Genomic DNA, 20,636 nt, shown 5'->3' on the forward strand with positions numbered 1-20,636 from the left:
ATAAGTTGAATCAAACCAATTATAATATTCAACCAATGTCGTTTGAATTATATTATAAGTTGGACGTGAGAACTTGCACGACATCACATTTTCCTTTTGAGACAAGCATCCCCTTTGTCTACTTCTCACGTGTGAAAAACAATGCAGTAATTTAAACACAGCCTCTCAAATCAACTTACATGGCTTAGATTAGTGAGTGATCAATGATCTATCATTAGTGTTAGATTCAATTAACCTTGGAGTACTTCCTTTCATGACTGCAGTTTTATTAAGATGCAAATATTACTAAAAAGCAAACTCTAAATTCTTTACAAATGATTGACCTAATCAAATAAAACCTGACAACCCAAACCTTCATAATTGCTATTCAGGTATCAATTTCACTCCAAATTTAAGCTACATTGGGAGAATAGTTTTTGGCCAACTATAAAAATAAAAATCCTGGCCAAGTAAAAACGACAATAAACAAACAAAAAAAAAATGTAATATTAATAGGTAGAAAATTAAGATCTCAATTATTCAGGCATTAAATGTTGAAAAACAAAATTTGACCCAAGATTTTGATCAAAACGCCAATATATATATATTGTAATTAGATAGTAAATCTATTCCATCGCATGTACACTTCTTTGATGTCTAAAGTTTAAATTCGCATTAGATATATCAGAACATATGCACATATATATGATATTAAATCTGAAAAAAAAAATCAATTTAATTGAAAGATGTTGATATTTGTTACATGAGCTACCTGACCTTGCAACTATTCTAACTTTAAACTCAGATGCTGAAACTAGTGGTTCTAGTGGCGGCTAAATTACAAATATGAGACATTTACACTAAAACTATATGGAGATTGCATCCTCAGAACCATGATTATGACTTGGTCTTGATTGAGGATTCTGAAACTGATTCTGTTCCAAATACTCAGTTTCAATAGTATCCTTAAGGATGAATAGCCTTTGTATAACAATAGGCTGAGTCATATTCCTTGCTTCTCTGATGTCCGTATCTTCTTGATTTAGATGGTATGAATCAAGCATGATCTTTATCCACTTATGCAGCTCTTTCGGGGTTCTGCCAATTACAAAATGATACAGTTATAAATATAGCAATTAGATCCAAATATTTACAATTATAACACAATACAAAAGAATTTATAAATATGACCAAATCTAGATTTAAATCTTGACGAATATTAAAGAAAGACCATATCACTAGGAGTCTATTTGTCATGTCTTCTATATCCGGGCTACAAGAGTATAGACCATATCTATTGGTGCTTGAAACTGACCTCCTGCAAAAGACTTAGCGCCAACTTGTCAGTAATAGTCAAGATTGTATATATAGATTCTCTTGTCTTCACCACATACCACCGTAGCACAATCCAATTTATCCATCTTCTCTTTCAGACTTCTTTCACTCTACTTCCAATTTTTCCTTCTATTCTTAAACGTATTATTCTTCTTTTTCAATCACAAGAATATTCAAGATCGTTTAAAAAAAATATTGAACTTCATCATCCTTATATTCAAGAATATCAAGATCGTTTAAATATCACCGTGACATGATCTAAACGATCGTTTACCATGGTCAACACGATCGTTTTAGAGTTGAAGCCATTTTCCACCGTTTAAAAAGAACTACAAGATCGTGTAGTTATGATCTAAACAATCGTTTACCATAACAACACAATCGTTTAGATTTGAAGCTCTTTTCCCATGGTTTAAAAAAGAACTACATGATCAGGTGGGTATGATCTAAATGATCGTTTAAACGATCGTTTAGATTTGAAGCTCTTTTCTCATCGTTAAAAAGAATAAAACAATCATGTTGATACTACCTACACAACCGTGTATCATTATCTACACGATCATGTATCATGATCGTTTAAAAGACGATTACACGAGCGCATGTGATCGATTAATCGCACATTGACTAGTGTATTTTTTGTATTTCCCATTGTAGGCCTGTGGGCTTTTTCCTTTGTTAGAATTATTCTATACGATGTAAATATTTTAACGGTTTGTTATATTTTTTAAAAGACCCGTATTATTTTTTTATTTATACCTATATTTTTTCCTTATTTGTTGTTGGTCTTTCTCTATATAAGATCTTGTATTTGATTCAATAATGTAGAGGAATAATATTACATTATTTTTACTTCCTTTTTCAAGTAAAGCTATACAGATTAAAACTAATATGAGGGTTGAGAGTCGATATGAGTGTGTGCATAAAGTATTCTGTTAGAATACCTCCTAACAAGAACACACTCAATAACACACAAAAAAAATTCATGTGTTATAATATCATCTCAAAACTCAACAAGGTAATTGCTTGTCTTTTGAGTGGCCTAGACTCTCCCAAATTCTCCAAAGGGAATCCCTTAATATCCTTCACAACTTGCTCTCAACCCACTCACTCTATTTATAACTAAACTAAAAACCCTAACCAACTTGCTATCAAATTTCTAATATGCCCTTCTAATAACCACTCTAATATTCTACTAATAATCCTATTACATCTCTAACTAGGGCGCTCACATATTCCCCATCTATTACTCATCTCAACTAATCTATATGGCTTCCATATTTAGGCCATGTTATCCATCTGATAAATAATTGACAATAATTAAAATACACTTCCTAAAAGTTTTGGAAACATTATGAACTAAACTTAAAAGTTCAAAGACCAAAACCAAGTAGTAGGTATATTTTGAGATAAACTCCGATGATTAATGAAACCTATAGGAGAAATATGTAATTATCATGAAGATGTACAATAATTTATGATATGAAGCTTACTCACGTGTACAAAGCATTTGGATCTTTTTGTTCACTTCCATCACCTGGGGAGAAGGTTGTTGCTAAAGCTGAAAATCGTTCTTCAGGATCTACGATGTTCAGCAAATGCTTTAACAGCTTTATTTCTTTAGGGGCCATGCTTCTAAGACTGCTTTTTGTGGCCTTGTATAAATGATACATTATTTCTTTCACCTACATTCACAAACAGAGACACAGAGAATGAGCCATAATAGTTGCATCTGAAACTGTTGGAAAGCTTTAGAACGTACTTTTAGACTGCTCAACTCAATAGCCAATACAGATGGAAGATTTTGTAAGGGTCTTAATTAGAAATATTAGTATGGAGTTAGTGGGGGACGTAAGGGTAATTAATTGGGGAATTAATGTATTAGGATATAAATAGAGGGAGGAAATAGGCTGGTAGGGAGGAAATTGTTGAGTGATCTAGGGCTTGGGTTAGCATAATCAAGAGGAGGTTCCAAGTTCCTTTATACTTGGGTTATTGTGAGAGACCTAGTTAGAGATATCATAGGATTATTAGTAGAATATTAGTATAAGTATTAGAAGGGGCATCTGAGTAAATAGCTAGTAGGTTTGTTAACTTTTAGCTATAAATAGAAGGAGTGCATTGGGGGTAAGGTGTGAAGAGTTTTATGAAATTTTTGTTGGTAGTTTCTTCATTGATGTTGTATATATTTCTATCTTTTGTTTTTTCTGGTTCTTGAATGTTGTTGCATGGAAGTCTTCTAAATTCTAACAGTTATCTAGTAGTTCCTCTTTTTAGATTTCACCATTTCAAATCTTATTCCAGTTAGGTGGTATCCTAATAGATTTTTTCACTAAGGCCATAGAATCTTCATGTGGTCTTTCTCTTATAAATTGATTGTCAGCACTTCGTAGACTTTCAATCGAGTTTGTAAACCAATTTCAAAATATCAACTACAATGAGAAGTTTTAAACAGTTCTCGTTTCTTTGTATTAGTGTGTGTTTGGCATGCTTTCTAAAGTGATTAGAAATGAAATTTTCTATTTTTCTTCTTTTTTAAATTGATAGTGCTTGGTTAAGTTTTAAAGATTTTCTATCATCAAAAGTGGTTAGAAAAATTCAGTAAATGCTTTAAAAGGAAAAATTTGATTAGCATTTTTTCAATGCTGCTGAAATAATCAGAGCTTCACATTAAAATAAGCTTTCTAAAAAGCATGTCCAACACAATGTATGAAACAATTAGGCTTGATCCGTATGGATTGGAGTCTCAGACTGAGCTTTTGTTTTTTTTATGTGTTTTCTATTTTGTATAATAGTCGTGTATTTTGTTTTTATTCTCGTACATGAAAGAATGTGTTCTCAAAAATATGACTAACTTGAAAATAAGAGTTAGTTTCCAACTTGGGCAAAACTGGGTTTGTTGCAGGGAGTTACTTTCAAGAACTTCAAAGTTAACAAGAGCAATTATTTAGGTATTAAATTTAAAATGAAATAAACATGCCAGTTGAAGTAGTGAGATCCGATTTAATTCTAAACATTACCTCATTTTTCATGGTTGTGGATTCTTTTGCAGAAGCCCAAGCACTGTTTATCAAAAGGATCAATGATGAATCAAGTTCCTTTGCCTTTGCAAGACTTGCAATCTTCTCACAAGCCACATCCAATGAGGGAGAATTCAGAATATTATCAAATTTGACCTGTGCAGAATCCAATGTCTCCACATTTTCTAATGTTCGGTTGTACGCACTAACTGCAGCCAGACATCTGGCTGCCAGCCGAGCCACAGCTGCTCAAATAGAAAAATTAGTTTAAGAGAGAACTAGTTATAAGATTTTTTTTTTTTTCAGACGAGCAATTCTATCTGCCAAGTTAAAATACTGTTCCAACTCTGGGCTTTAGTCAATTCTTGAGATAACTACTATAGATTATAAATGTCATTACTAGATCCTAAATCATAAAGATAAGAAAGAAAAAGAATGAAATCTATGTTCCAGTGTGAATGCACAGTTCAGACTTTACTAGAAAAAAAATCGCAATAATTGGAGAAAAAATGATAATTTTATTATTCAGTTCTCAGGAGTGATATGTTTGATGGGGCTTCTAGATTTAGATTAATACTTGTAAAATTGGTTTAAATATGAGGCCGCAATAAATATAAACTAAACATTATCTTATCCCCCAGAAGAAATCTGAGATTAAATCTAAACTGAATTAATAAGAGACTTGGTTTAATCTAATACAAACACTTGGTTATCCAACATCAGAACTATGATCAGTAATGAAACTTTTAATATATTACCATCACGATCTTCCAAACTGTCATGGGTTTCCGATATCAGAGTTAGGAACTTAAAAAACTCATCTGTGAACTCTTTGTGCCGCTTTGCAACTATCGCATTAATGTCAGTCGGGCTGTCCTGTAATTCCTTGAGAAGTTCACTGTGGATTTCCATTTCATCATCAATCTGTATATTTCTCACTTGTTATAAAAAATGCAGAAATATAAAACAAAAGTCGCAGCTCAAATTGTTTACAAATTAAACTCTGGTCATCGGAAATAATTATCAAATTGAAAGCAATGAACATTTACAGTCGAAATTCTCCTCTAAATTTTGTTTTCAGATTCTTGCAAACAAAAACCCATGCAACAAGATATTGTATTCATGAACACAAATCATACCAAGAAAGTTATAAAAAATGGAGGGAAAATGAAGTGGACAAGGACGTACCTTTTTAACTTTTCTCCTAAGTGATATTAACTTCTCTTTCATAATTGGATCATCCTCCCAATCCGCCCGCCTTTGGCAATGACTGTAGAAGCTCTCACGATACTTTTTCCACTCCTCCCTAAATACCAAAAACTTCCTCCATTCTTTGGTCTTGGGCTTCTCATTCAAGAAAATATCAATTATTTTATCACAAAATTGAGAGAGGCTATATCCCTTTGCAACTTCCATCTCTACTTGCTCTTCCTTTTCAGATGTAGCTACATCATTCACTCGTGCACCTAAGAAGCAAGTTTTTGCTCTCAACTGGCAATGGATCTGATAGAATCCAAACAACTAAAATGATATTGAAATGTAAAAGACAGAAGAACTACAAAGATAAACCAAGTACTCGAGTTACTTGAAGCCTCGCTAATTCCGAGTAGTGTTACTTCAACTTAAACCAAATTAGCCATTGAATACATTCATCCGTACATACCCACAAATTAAAACAAATGAAAATGACCATAACAACTTCCCAAACTAATTACTAACATACCTTTAAAAACCAAAGAGTATTCCTAATTCTATGCCGATAGCATTCGTATTAGAATCCTTGGAACTCTGCAAGAGCCCAAGAAGCAGACAAGAACACACACACAAAATATTGGCTAGCCAATCATTTGATGATTTTCGTGTGACTGTGACTTTGGATACATTGCGAAGGGTTTTACTTTTAAAGATTAAAAACAAACGGATGAGAACTCAGAAGCCCTAACTATGGGCAAAGGGAAAGAACTGAAGAGAAAACAAAATGGTAAGGAAAGAGAACTCACTTGCGTTGAATATTTGTAATGGGGCTGTGATTGTAACTGATGTACGGTTGTCGGATTTGGAAATTTTGGGTGATGGTTTGAATGGTGAAGCAGAATAAATGGATGGAAGTGGGTTTAGAGTGGTGGAAAAGCTGGGGAAGATGAAAGGTTTGGTTGAGGAAACGTAGAACTGAAAGGGGAGATGATTTGTGAAAGCCATTGCTGATAGAAATTTTGAAAGAACGCAAGACAAAGGCAAGTGGATGGAGCTGGAGACTGGACACTCAAACAAATGCGGGTGGTTTTGTACGAATGGGGAGACCAAAATTTCGGTGAAATTACGAAAATGAACTCAGCCGAGGCCCGACGGTGTAAAGCCCGTCCAGTTTTCCCTCTTTTTGTGTAAACAACCAAAGAGTTGATGTATGAATTAATTTTGTATATTTACATGAAAGCTTTTAGTACAAGGTTAGTTATCAAGTAACTAACTAAAACACTTTTATCTAACAATCTAATAGCTTTAGCTAAAATCAACTAACTAAGCTGTATACATTACATCAAAATCCACCCCTTAGCTTTAGACTCGACTCGAGTCGAGTAAATTCATTAGGTGCATGGTATTTCTTCAAGTTGGCTACATTAAAAACAAGGATGATGTTGATTTCTTCTGGTAGCTCTAATTTGTAAGCATTATGTTCGTAATTAGCTAGTATTAATTTACAAAGACCAATATGTCTATCTTTTGGTTTGCCATAGGTTTCCGCTAGGACCTTTTCCTTCTCAAATGAGTCATCACTAGGTCACCAACTTGAAAATTAACTTGTCTAGATCGGCTCCTTTTATCGTTCTCTTTTTTGTAAGATATTGTGCTTTTTATCCGGTGGTCTAGTATTTCTTTATGAAGTTTTTGGATGTGCTTAGTCATATCTTATGTTTCATTTTGAAGTTCTCCTTTAGTAGGGAGATTAGTTAAATCAAAAGTACTAAGCCTCAGGGATTTAGTATAAACAATCTCGAAAGGTCATTTGTCGGTTGTTATGTTCTTCATATTATTAAAGAAAAACTCAGCTTGTGCAAGGTCCATACCCATTGTTTAGGGTGAGTTCCACTTAAGCATCATGTCACACCCCCTCCCAAGCCACCTACTCTTAGTTCAAGAGATGGTGCAACTGACTAACAGATATCACAACTTAGCAACAACTATTGACCTTAAACTTACCTCAAAATAAAATGGATAACATAACAGAAACATAAACGTCATCGACCACCAAACAACATAACATTACTGTAGTGAAACTCAAAATTACATAATACTAAACATCACGAGTCTGATATAGACATATGTATAAATAACCAATGTTAGAGTTAAACTAAACAGACTTGAACACCCCATGATCAAAACTCCAAGTTTATAAACAACCCAAAAGACTAATTCAAAACAATACATACTGAAGGGGACTCAAAACTATGCCATTAGCCGATCAACAAATGGAGTCAGGTACCGGTTCCACGATCTATACCTGGAAGTTAGAAAACATTTGAAAGCGTGAGTTAAATAGTCGAGTGAGTGACTAATGAAATACTTTAAACATGCTTAAATTCATGCTATAAGTAAAACAGTTAAAACATAACTCATGATAAATTTGTAAAATGTTCAACTCAAAATATATTTCTTAAACAATTGATTTGTCAAAATAATTCTGAAATAATAAGATTTAAGTGTTCTTTTTCATGTTATACCGTATAACTTTATGTATCAATCGAGATGAAGACACTAGGCATGTAAACCCTATCTCGTGATATGATACTTATAGGATGAATAACATAGACATAAGTAGTGCCTTATCCTATAGATAGCTAGAAGATGGAAAAGTTAGGTGTCCGTGGAGGCCCTCATCTCAAACCTAGTGACAAATGGTGGAAGAACTAGGTATCTACTAAATACCCTCACCATAGGACCTTTGTGCACAGGACTATAATACCCCTGTAGGGTTGCTATATGTATCCCATAATAAAACTTCGGATAGACTTAAAGCATTCAAATCATATACTTATGGAAATCTTATTTAGAAATCTCAAATCATACTTAAACTTGCATAGTGAAATACCTTTGCATACTTTACATAATTTTTTTTTACTTTTAAAAGTATTTTCATACTTTAAGTATTTTCTAACTCATGCTTTAAACATAACATTCTGTTAAAGCTCAATAGCAAACATTTACCTTGGAAGCATGTTTGTAAAATAATTAACTTAAACAAATTGGAAAATATTTTTTAAAAAACATTTAAAAGTCACTCACAAATTAAATACTTGCTTAACCCTTCAGTCTATAGTTTTGCCCAGTACTTTCTTGTCCTGAAAATTAAGAATTTTAACTTATCCTTTCAAGAATAAAAAACTATCCAAACAAACTCCAAAAATACCAAAACTTGTCAAAATTAGATGTCATGGCACGATTGACTGCATGGCCTGGGTGGAAGCATGCACGTGTTTTTCGTGCGCGCCTGACCTTGTCGCGTGTTGGGGTGTCGTGTGTCTCACCTAACATGGTCGTACTCTACGTGCGCATGGCCTATTGCATATCCTGGTGTGCATCCCTTGCCGCCTAGCTATGCATTTGGCCATCTTGCGTGACACACCAATGTCCATATATAACGTCTTTAACTTACCTTACGCAATGAGCAACACCTTCCACCCTAATGCTTAGCCAACCTAAAAAATAACTCATAACACTTAAATTTTTCAGAAAACTACTATCAACTTCAAGAATTCATAACATTTAAACCAGAACTCAAAATGAAAAACGTCTTTTGTAAAAGTTGCTTAGAAATGAGTTAACTATCTTACCTCAAAAGTTTAGCTTGAAATTCGAAGAATTGAGTTTTGTGGCCTCCAGAAACTCAACACTGCTTAACATCCTTTGAAAATTGACCTTCAAGTGTTCTTGAACTTCAAACTCAATTTTCCCTTAATGAAATTTGTTCGACAGCCTCACACTTGAAAATAGACTCGCAAAGAAAGCTTCTCCAACTTGAATCACTCAATTTTCACCAGAAAAATGAGAGAAATTTAATTCTAAAGTGAGCCTATTTATAGAGTTTTCTGCAAAGTGGACTTTGCCAACTCCTACTTGAATGAAACCACCCTTTGCATGCTTAGGACACTTGAAAACCACATAACCGACTACCCAAAATGCCTAGAAGCACTCTCAAATGCTTAACCTTCAATTCTCCTCGTTAAGTGCATGGTCTTCTCACCAAACTAACCTTTAAACACTTTGGCCGCATAGCTTGCTCAAGAGCTAGCCTTTCCTCACATAGCCAAAGTTTCCTCGTGTGCAAGCATCATCTCATGTGACTAAAGTCTTCTCGCCAAGCTACCTTCATGACCACACACACAAGGCTTGCCGCCTACAAGCCCTCAACGCCTAGATAACCTCTTTAGGGATTATCTCGCTTAGGCTTTATCACCCAAAGCCAAGCAACTCTATGCATGAGATTGTCCTTTGGAGGTTCTCCACACCACAACTTCTCTTCTTGTCTAGGCCATGAGCAAACCACCTAAGTCCTTAACAAATAACCTCTCAACACTTAAGTCAAATTTTCAATCAACAAGCTTCTCTTCTTCCCCTTTTTGGCCAGCAAGTAGATGCTTAACACTTAGCCAAATTTCCTTTCTTCTTCCCACCTAACAAATAACAACACGCACTTAGCTTCTCATAGCACTTAACACTTAGAACTTTTAAGGAGTTTTAAGAACTAGAGTTTACACACCAAATCAAATTTCCTAAGGATCAGTTAGTAACCTATGTTTGGGGGTGTGGACTGGTGCTAAATTTTAGGGTAGTATCAAACTTCTTCTAAAGAGTCTTCCAAAAATGGATTAGGAGTTGAACATCCTTATTAGATATTGGCAGACAACAAAGTCTATGGATAAGTCTTCCTAAATGTTCTTAGATATTGGCAGAGGTGAATACAGGGCAGGGTAGCATTCATGGAGTTCCTTTAGCCTTTTGACAAACTGCACACCTTTTCACAAAATTATTAGTATCGCTTCTTGCTTGTGGCCAAAAGAACCTTTTTGGCTAATGATGTGGAAGGTCTTGTCTTGACCAAAATGGCCATCCAATCCTTTAGCATGGGCTTCTTTGATCAAGGCTTCTCTTAGAGATGTGTGAGGGATACAAAGTCGGCCACCTTTAAAAAAGAATCCTTCAGTTAAGTGGAAGTCCTATTTCACTGTTATGATTAGAGCAGTTGCTTCATATTTTCTCAAAATCTTCATCATTTTCATACAATCTTGAGAAATGGTTGAATGCTACTATCTCAGTCGAGAGGATGGTCCATAAGATTCCTTTTCTACTCAATGCATCTGCAATCGTATTCTCTTTCTCGATTTGATGTTTAATAGTGAAGTCAAACGTTTAATGTAGGATATCCAATAAGCATGCATTCTGTTTATACTCTTCTGAACTTGTAAGTATTTCAATGAAAAATGATCTGTGAGAAGGATGGACTCCTTGAACAAAAGATAATGCCCTCATTGCTTTAAAGCCCTTACAAGAGCATATAACTCTTGTTCATATGTGCTCCATGACTACCTATTAGAGCTTAACTTCTCATTAAAGAACTCAATTGGATGTCCTTAAGAAAAAATTGCTCCAATTCCAGCTCCATAAGCATCTACAACCACTTCAAAAGGATTATTAAATTCTCGTAGTTTTAGGATTGATTGATTGTTAAGCTTTATTTTAATCATTTTAAAGTTTCTCTTCTAACTCTTTCCCCATGAGAACCCTCCTTTCTTTAAGCAATCAGTTATAGGGGTTGTGATAGAGCTGAAGTTTTTTATAAACTTCCTATAGAATGATGTCAATCCTATAAAGGCTTGGACTGCCTTTGTTGAATCTGGAATTTGCCAATTTGTAACAGCTTCCACCTTTGGTTCATCCATTTTTATTTGATTATTGCTAATGATGAAGCCTAGGAACGAAATTCTTCCTATGCAGAAGGTGCACTTCTTCGTGTTGATATACAACTCATTCTTCTTTAGAGCTTCAAATACTAGTTTTAGGTGTTCAAGATAATCTTCCTCATTTCTGCTATACACCAAAATATCATCAAAATAGGCAACAACAAATTTATTTAAGAAAGAGTGGAGTACTTGGTGCATTAGGTGCATGAAAGTGCTTAGAGCATTGGAAAGCCCAAAGGGCATTACAAGTCATTCAAATTATCCTTCGTTTGTCTTAAAGGAAATCTTCCACTCATCCCCTGGCTTTATTAGAATCTGGTGGTAGCCACTTTTTAAGTATACCTTTGAGAAGATGAGATCTTCTTCCAATTGGTCTAGTAAGTCACTTATTCGTGGGATGTGAATGCTATATTTGGTGGTTATTATGTTGATGGCTCTGCTGTCAACACACAGCCTCCAGCTGCCATCCTTTTTTGGTGTCAACAAGGTTGGGACTACTCAAGGACTAATGCTCAGTTGTATATATCCTTTCTTCAATAGTTCTTCTATGCGTTGATGCAAGATTGCATGCTCCTTTGGCCTCGTCCTATGGTAAGGAAGGTTGGAAACAGAAAAGCCTAAAACAAGGTCAACATTGTATTGTATGTCTCGTAAGGGAGGAAGTTTTGGTTCGCTCTTCCTTGATGCTTGGAATTTGCTCCAATAATTATTGGATATTTTTAAGGCACATGCTCGAAGCATTCTGTGGAGGGATGGCTTGCACAATAATAAGACTTATAATATTAGTCCCTTTCTCTACAAATTGTTTGCCACTTACACTGATGAAAAGGTGGTTATTCGACAACTTCGAATTGATGTCTTTTTCATTTTTCTTGCTAGGTGGCAATAGGATTATCTTCTTATTCATCCATTGGAACTCATTGGTATTTTCCCTTCCTTTATAAGTTGCTTGGATGTCATATTGACATGGTCTCTCGAGAAGGATGTCGCATGCATCCATATCAAGGACATCACAAACAATCCGGTCCTTATAGCTCCCTTCGATGGAGGAAGGAACTGAACAGATTTCACTTATTTGTGTATCTCTCCTTTCTTTTATCCAACCCATCTTGTATGGATTGGGATAAGGTTCTACCTTCAGGTTAATGGCATAAATAAACTTCTTGGACACAAAATTTTCGTTGTGGCCACTATCAATGATTATATTACAAACCTTGTTTTAGATAATGCATCTAATCTTGAAGAGGTTGTGTCTTTGATGGTGGAAACTTTCTACTTTTGGTGCAATCAAAACCCTTTGAAGTACACAAGAAAGCTTCTCCCCTTCATCTGGTTCAAGGGTTTCTTCTTCTTGATCAAAACCCTCTTATCATTCATTATTGAAATCTCTATCATCATTTAGAATTGCTACGGTTTTTCTTTTAGGGCAAGAATTAAAGTGGCCAATTTGACCACATCGAAAGCACTTACTCAAATTAGGCTGTTGGTAGAGATTTTTAGCTTGTTTCTTAAGGTTCGTTTATGCCTTCTTCCCATTTGGATTGAGGGATCTTTCATTTTCTTGACCTCTAGTGGCTTGAGAGGAGCCATTATTTAAACCATGGACCTCGCGCTAGTAGGCTTCTTTGAACTGATTTCAATAAGTTTTTCAACAGATTCTGCATAAGTAATAACATCAGATAAAGTTAAAAAAAGGTTGAAGTTTAACCTTCTCTTTGATGTCAAACCTTAGTCCTCCAACAAAATGGGCAATTAAATGTCGTTCATTCTCCAGCTCTAGCTCCCAATCAATGGAATTCCTTAATATATTCAGCCATGGATCAACTCCCTTGTCGGTAACCTAAACCTCGGTATTGTTTGTATAGTGTTTGTTCATAATTCAAAGGAAGGAATCGCTAGCCTTCATTAACTTCTTCATTTTCTCCCAAGACACAATAAGCCTCTTGCCATTTATTCTTCCACATTGACTTCGACTTGCTCCCACCATGTAGAAGCTCCAACTTTCAATTTTAAAGCAACCAAGTGCACTTTCTTCCTCTCGAGTGTATTCATATACTTGAAAAAATTCTCAGTATTTTTAAGCCAAGCTAAAAAGGTTTCAATATTGCTCTTACCATCATAACTCGACAAGTCAATCTTTATTTTGTACTCGCTGGTTCTCTCTTTTTTTTTTTTATCGTAATATGGCCAAAATCTTCTTTCTTGATCATGCATCAATCTTTTTTTATGTTCATCATCCATAGAACTCCATATCTTGTGGATGTTTGAAGCAATCTTAGGAGAAGTTATTGATAATCTTGATTGGGTCTCCTACATTCTTAAGCTTCAAATCTCCTTTCTTGATGGATTTGTCCCTCGAATGTCACATTGTCGACACTTGTTTGACGTTGTTATTTTTCAATTCACAACACATATTTTGCTATCATATATTTATCCTTTAACAAAAAAGTTAAGTACTAAATTTTAACATTACCCACATATGTAAGACCAGATGATTTTTATATTGATAATAAAAAATATAAATTACATTGTTGGTAAAGGTTTTACAATAATCTAAAAGACAAATTAACTGTAATATTACATGTATGTGTGACCCAATCTAATCAAACTAACGCATAAATGAATATGATCGATACCATGGTGCACAAATTCTTCAACTACCTGCAAATTTGAAGAAAATGAACCTTAGCCAACGTTCATTACAGAAAATACATAAGCATAAGCATAAACATTAAGTACATGCCAAATAGAAATTTCCTTCCTAATAACCAGACTAATGAACTTTTCAAAATAAGTCAAGGTTTATACAACCAAGTTCTTAATAAAAGACCTGTAAAATGTAACTTGTTGAATCCATCATGGAATCTGCACAACTCCTTTTTTATGGTAGGCCTCAAATCCCTCACCATCAATCAATTCTTATGTTTCCTTTTATGCATGTGTTCCTTATTGAACTTCCAAACCCATTATTTTTTTTTAAAGGTTTAGCATGTGGGCATGTTCAATCCTAGGATCTTTTATTGAGTAATTTCTACGTTGACCCTATTGGCTATTATTGTTCATTTTTATTAAGTCTTGTACATCTTGAGTCCGGGAGCTGAATCTATTACGCTTTAATAACGACATCTAAGTACTTTTCATAATATCAAGAAATCTTTTTTTTTTTTTTTTTTTTTGAATTTATCCGTTTCTGAACACTAGAACCCAAATTTTAGGGTCTAGCATGTGGATGACCAAGGCTAGAACCTTCATAGATTTTAAATTCAAAGTTTTACATATGAAGTTGGGAGGTGAATTTGGTTTGGCTCTAATCTCTAATTACTAGGTTGAAGCTTTTTCACATTGATTTTCATAATGGCAGGAAACTTTTATTTCAAAGGTCCCCAAGAAATCCCCATTGACCAAGGCTCAATTTGTCTAAAACAGATTAGCACAAAAGGATCTGAGGCAAGGTTACGATTTGCTGCAGCTGAAGTATTGATGCTAAAATTTCTAGCAAGTTATATTAATTAGGGAATAATGAATAACAGACCATCTGAGCTAATCTTGATATTCATCAATTCCTATCAATATGTTTAGCATTTTCATGAACATGTCCTTGTTTGAAAGTAAGCCAGTGTTGTGTTTAGAATCGTCAAGATAAGGCTTTTGCTTCTTAATAACTATCTTATTCTTAGGTATAGAGCATCGATGAACACATCCAGTGTAACATTAACAACTAATTATCTTGATGCATACAGGCGACCATGTGACCTTTGTTAATGTGTACAGGGGATTCCTTCAATCTAATAAATCTTTGTAGTGTTGTCACAAGAACTTTATCAATTACCAAGCCATGGTATGCTTTTAAAGTCATACATGGAAGCATACAAAATAACTCTGCATTTCATTGTTTTTTAAAGTCATTGGTCATCATCACTGTATGTGAAGTACTCACTATGTACCTCTTCATTTCAGAACTACTGAGTCCTCGTTGAGCACAAAGTTTTTCTACTGCTTGTCCAAGTATAAGCAAATCAATAGGTTTATCTGGGTGATCCAAAGTCGAACATGAGGGATTGATACCAAATCTTAGTTCTAGAGTCTACCTATCAATCAGGCGGAATAAAAGAATTAACTTAATAGAGTATAAAAGAGTTGGAACTAGCAGTAAAACTACAAATATATGCCTAGAGATTTTGTAAAGGAATGAGGATGGGTGCAAAATGGATATGTGAACTAACTTGTGTGCAAGAAAGAGGTGAAGGAAGGTCTACGCATTATCAGGAGATTAAGTAGTGCGAGAGCTTTGAAGCGACATAACTTGACTTTTTTTCTTGATCAATTCTTGGAAGAAAACTGTTTTCATCTAGATATTTATAACTCTCTTCCCTTCTTGGAATATAAAAAGGAGTAGAAGAGAATCATGAGATTATATTATCAAATCTACTAATTAATTAACAATTCATCCATTAGTTAATAATTAATTAATATTTCATGCAAATCTTATTTGAATGAATATCTCTCAAATGTCTTCAAGATATATATTAATATAATTAATTAAATCATATTTAATTGATATTTCATTCAAATTTTATTTGAATGAATATCTTTTCAATATCTTATAGATTTATATTAATATAATTAATTAAATCAATTTAATATTTCATTCAGATCTTAATTGAATGAATATCTCTACGGTATCTTATAGATTTAATTAAATAAAATAAAATTGATTATTAATTCTCTAATTAATTAATTGTTAAAATAAATATCTTATATTTAACTTAAATTAAATTGGAATCATATTCAAATATAAGTTTATCTCCTAACTAATAATTTTAATATGAATCCAATTCACATTAAATTAATATTTGAACTCATTTAAATATTTTATCTCTCATAAATTAATTTTGAATCATATCCAAAATTAAATTTATATAATAAAGTTTGATAAACTTTATATTATAATGTATTACTATACATTAAACTAATAAACAAAGTAAATTTGAACATTTCAAATTACAACCAATATAAATAAATCTAATTACTTTTTACGAGCTAAGACATGTATCTAATGGACCTACAAATCAGAAGCTACAACGATCTGAGATTAATTGGCTAAACTCATTAACCACACTAATCAATATTCGTTATATGTGTATATTCCACTAAAGACTCATAGATTAACTTTTCTCACTGTAGATATATTTTTGTGTCCACGGATATAGACACGTGTGTTCATAACACCAGTTGGGTCAATTTATCATTTTACCCCTAGGTTACCTCTAATCCTTAAATATCAGTGCTCTTCTAATGAACAACCTGATGGTCTTACCAATAAACAAAAACCCCTCTCGTGCCATAGAGAGGGCATAGCCCTTTTATTCAAGACTTGGAGACACCATTTAAAGGAACACTCATCTACTTACCCTAAAGTAGGGAATGAGTGAAATCCATTTTGTGTAATTATGTTCCTAGCTCCTCACTCGGTCTTATCCCCAAAATGATAAGCTTATTGAGTCAATGATCTGGCCACTCTCACCTATACAAATCAAAGGACAATCCCTCGTGAACAGGAGTTCATAATACACTCAAGATTAAGACTAAAATACATAGGTGATCATCCTAGTGAAATAGAAACCTAACTAGTTAATGAAGTTACATCTAGTGGTTACTATTTCACGATCCGGTTTTACGTAAACTCATTATACAATCAATGACACCTGGAATCCACTTAAACGACTCCAAGTAATAATTCTCACTCTTTAAATTCATCTTTAGCTAATGATAATTCTTCCTTGCAAAATAAGAATGTGTCGAGTGAGGTAGTGGAGTATTCAAGGTGAGAAGAACTATGCAACGACACGTCTAATATGACGAAGAATTTTAATCCATTACTGCCCCCTCCATTTCCTATCGTTTAAGAAAGAAAGGTGATAGAACAACAATTTGAATTTTTTTAAAACATTTTGAAGCAGTTGCACATGAATATACCTTTCGTAGAGGCACTAGATCAAATGTCATCTTATGTCAAGTTTCTGAAAGACATCTTGGCCAAGAAGAGAAAAATCAAAGGGTTGGAAACAATGGCTTTAACTGAAACTACGAGCAACATCTTTAGAGATAGAACACCAACAAAGATGACAGACCCTAGAAGTGTCACCGTTCCCTGTTCGATAGGCAGAATGGATTTAGGTTGTGCACTTTGTGACTTGGGAGCAAGTATCAGCTTGATGCCACTCTCTATTTTTAAGAAATTAAAAATAGGAGAGATACAACCAACACCAATGAGGCACTCTCTATTTTTAAGAAATTAAAAATAGGAGAGATACAACCAACACCAATGAGGCTCTAGTTTGCGGATAGATCCATAGCTAAGTTAGAGGGTAAAATTGAAGATGTCTTGGTGAAGGTTGACAAATTCGTGTTGCCTGCAGACTGTCATTATGGACTATAAAGTTGATCGAGAGGTGCCATTCATACTAGAACGAGCATTTCTAGCAACAGGTCACGCCCTCATAGATGTTCACCAAGGGGAAATGACCATGCGTGTGAACGGAGAGGAAGTAAAAATATTTAATGAGGAATTGATGGGAATTTAATGAGGAGAAATAATAAAGTTATTTGGTTTACTTTTGAAAGTGAAAATATTTTTGGAGAAAGGAAAACAAAAAAATGATAATTATAATAATAAATCTATTATTATTATTATATAATTAAAACAAACTCGTGAAGCATGCCATACTATTCATCTTCTTCCCCAAGAGAAAAGAAAACCCTAAATGCCGTTGCCGCCCTTGTCTTCTCTGTTTAATGTCGCGCAACCCTACGTTCACGCCTTTCTCTATTGAGTCGAGAAGATCTGACTTGACCGTCGATCGCATCAAGGGTCGAGTGGTTTCGAAGCTCCATCTTCATCATGTCCTCTTCTCCATCTCGAGTCTTTGTCGTTCATTATAGATTGGAGTTGTTTCTTCGCAAGTCGTGCATGTTCCAGCCGACGTTCCTTTGTTCACCGTCACCTCCCAATCACGATCATCGAAGCCCAACCGCGTGCATCCATTTTTCCTCACGCTCGAGCTGATCTCCTTACACCTAAGCCAATGCTTCACGTCCGAGCGATCCCCTCTATATGAGTCACCTGAGTCGATTGTTTCTCCCAACCGAGCCACAACCCTTTTCCCAAGTCAAGTTACATTTTTGGTACTCTTGAACCACTTTTGGTAAGTATTTGTTGTGTTTTTGGACTATCCATTAAATATCAATTTCATTACTCTTAAAGTAATTTAATTTTGGATTTACGTTTAATTTTATTAAATTTAGATTTGTTACTTTTAAGGTCATTGGCATTTTGGGAAAAAATGGTGTGGTTGTGAACTTATTTCCATACAAGGTTGTTTTGGATTCAACCTTAGCCTTAAGGTAAACTTACGTTAAACTTGGATGTTAAGTGACAAATTTTATTAATTTAAGTTTCGTTAAGTTTAGGATTCATATGTTTGGGGAGCTTTGACTGGTGTTGATATGATTAAATATTATTTAGCTAGTCGCGAGGTAAGAGATTCTCTTATTAGACCTTCAACATTGAAGCATGCATGTATGTTCCTTATTATGCATTAATGTAGGCAAGATGCATAATATGACTATTAGATATGAATGTTATGAATGACTACATAGATGACCATTATGTATGAACGAGATATGTATAATTAAGATATGTTATGACCACAATACATTATGAACGAGATATGCTATGATTGTTATACTTATGATATCCTATATGTATAGGCAATGGTGTTCTGTGAGTTTAGTCTGTTAGAGTCGTACCATAAGGTTGTCCCTCGGAATCACTACCTATTCATACCTTTGTGGTAAGGTTTTATGTGCGATTTGACGATAAACCAAAACTAGTGATTCATTAACGTGACGATTTAATTTGTTCAGGGTCTTTAATCATGTGAATAGCACGATGAAAAGAACGACTTATACAATAGATATTGCCTGCGTATGGACACAAAAGAGGGAGAGTGCGAGTGAAGGAGCGAACTTATAGTCTTTTCTTTTGTATCATTTCATTATAGTTAACTGAGATGGAATTTAAGCACTTGGAAACAACTGCATGAAAAAGATCTAACGTCAAAATATTTCATTTACACGATAACGCCTGGCTCCTTATCTCCGTAGTTATAGCAAATTTCTTTGCCAGGGTTTTTCGGGTCTTGCAAGCACATGCTATATTCATGAATGATCCATGTGCATGTGGTGCATTTCCCTGCATCCCTTTTGTCGTCGAAGACATTGAACCAGTAGATTTGGTGTTGTCCAGTCCATGTGAAGCTGCAGAAAAACAGGGTCGTCCCCACGAGGTTGGGTCTGAACTTGAACGAGTAGCCTTGTCCAAGTGGAAGGACATGGACTCCTAGGTCATCGTTCTTGGATTTGCAGTGAACGGTGACAGGTATGCCATATTCAATTTGGTTGAAGATTACGACTGTAGTTACTGGTTGGATTGAAGATCGATCCTTGAATTGCACATAGGTTACACAGAAAGAAAATTAGCAAAGACAGTGCAAGCGTTGGAGATGAGCCCATTTTTAAGGGGTCGTTTGAAACACAAAGGAAGAGACAAGAATACGAAGGCTTTCTACCCTTTATTTTGTATTGGTATGATTGGGACGTGGTGCAAATAGTGGATATATGTACGTAGGGTCTGTGCAAAGAAAAGAAATTGTTTTCTCGTATGTTGGTAAGCAATGGTTTATATTATTTAAACTATAATTTCTATTGTCGTCGCTATTGCTTAAACAACTGTGAAGAAAAAGAAATGGGTAAAGTTAGCTTTCGTTGGCATAAATTGGGACTATTAAGTTGGCGAGGCCAGAAGTGGAGGAGGACAATAAAACAGTAAAACGAATTAAACAAAAAAGGGTCCATATTGCAAAGTTGTAATCAATGAAGAGTTCAATTTTTATTTATATTTTATCACATTTCTTGGAAAAAGAAACTGTTGTTGAAGTTAAGTTGTTCGTGATAAGGAAAGAGAGATTTCGCGTAGGAAGTTTTGAAATTTAACACGCAAAGTTTTTCTATATTTTGTGTTACACGTGTTGTGTATTTCTTTTTTCCTTTACATATTGATTCTTATTATGTTGAGATTCATTCTAAAAAAGTTCTAAAGTTAACTACAAAACATTTTTGAACTCACTTTTTTATTGCTAGGAGCGTTGTTGTTATCTTGGGAAGCATGCTACAACCTCGCTGTACTATATCACACACTATCTTTATTTTCAACACGGCAAACGTTGTAAAACAAACCGAGTGTGAAATGCTGTTACACCCATCCTATATGGAATCTATTTGAAATTCT

At 34.4% G+C, this 20,636-nt stretch overlaps 1 protein-coding gene and 1 long non-coding RNA gene across 3 annotated transcripts; one reads left to right on the forward strand and one right to left on the reverse strand.

Annotated features, from left to right (window-relative positions):
- Window positions 1-685: 685 nt before the first annotated feature.
- On the reverse strand, window positions 686-6,703 carry LOC101214332 (uncharacterized protein At4g37920). Of its 2 annotated transcripts, none has more exons than XM_031884698.1 (6): window positions 6,332-6,703; window positions 5,520-5,834; window positions 5,090-5,255; window positions 4,332-4,576; window positions 2,809-2,996; window positions 686-1,077 (listed from the first exon to the last, which is right to left on the reverse strand). In XM_031884698.1, the coding sequence occupies exons 2-6, from the start codon at window positions 5,745-5,747 to the stop codon at window positions 846-848; spliced, it is 1,059 nt and encodes a 352-aa protein (XP_031740558.1). In that variant the 5' UTR covers window positions 5,748-5,834; window positions 6,332-6,703; the 3' UTR covers window positions 686-845. The 2 variants fall into 2 exon arrangements, with proteins under 2 accessions (XP_031740558.1, XP_004146379.1); XM_004146331.3 differs by having other exon boundaries at window positions 5,520-5,797; window positions 6,332-6,614.
- An 11,287-nt stretch (window positions 6,704-17,990) lies between these two features.
- LOC116403278 lies at window positions 17,991-19,041 on the forward strand. The gene is made up of 2 exons (XR_004215954.1): window positions 17,991-18,492; window positions 18,609-19,041. It is a non-coding gene; the product is annotated as an uncharacterized LOC116403278 (long non-coding RNA).
- Window positions 19,042-20,636: the final 1,595 nt, after the last annotated feature.

This window comes from Cucumis sativus, chromosome 4 (assembly GCF_000004075.3).
Source record: "Cucumis sativus cultivar 9930 chromosome 4, Cucumber_9930_V3, whole genome shotgun sequence".
NCBI lineage: Eukaryota > Viridiplantae > Streptophyta > Magnoliopsida > Cucurbitales > Cucurbitaceae > Cucumis > Cucumis sativus.

Excerpts from the sequence above, each read along its gene's own strand:
- LOC101214332 (XM_004146331.3), bottom strand. The coding sequence starts at position 6,530 with ATGGCTTTCACAAATCATCTCCCCTTTCAGTTCTACGTTTCCTCAACC. Across the intron at positions 4,577-5,089 it reads CAGTTTGGAAGATCGTGATG|CTGTGGCTCGGCTGGCAGCC; the intron begins GTAATATATTAA and ends CTATTTGAGCAG. Across the intron at positions 1,078-2,808 it reads GATCCAAATGCTTTGTACAC|AACCCCGAAAGAGCTGCATA; the intron begins GTGAGTAAGCTT and ends TGTAATTGGCAG.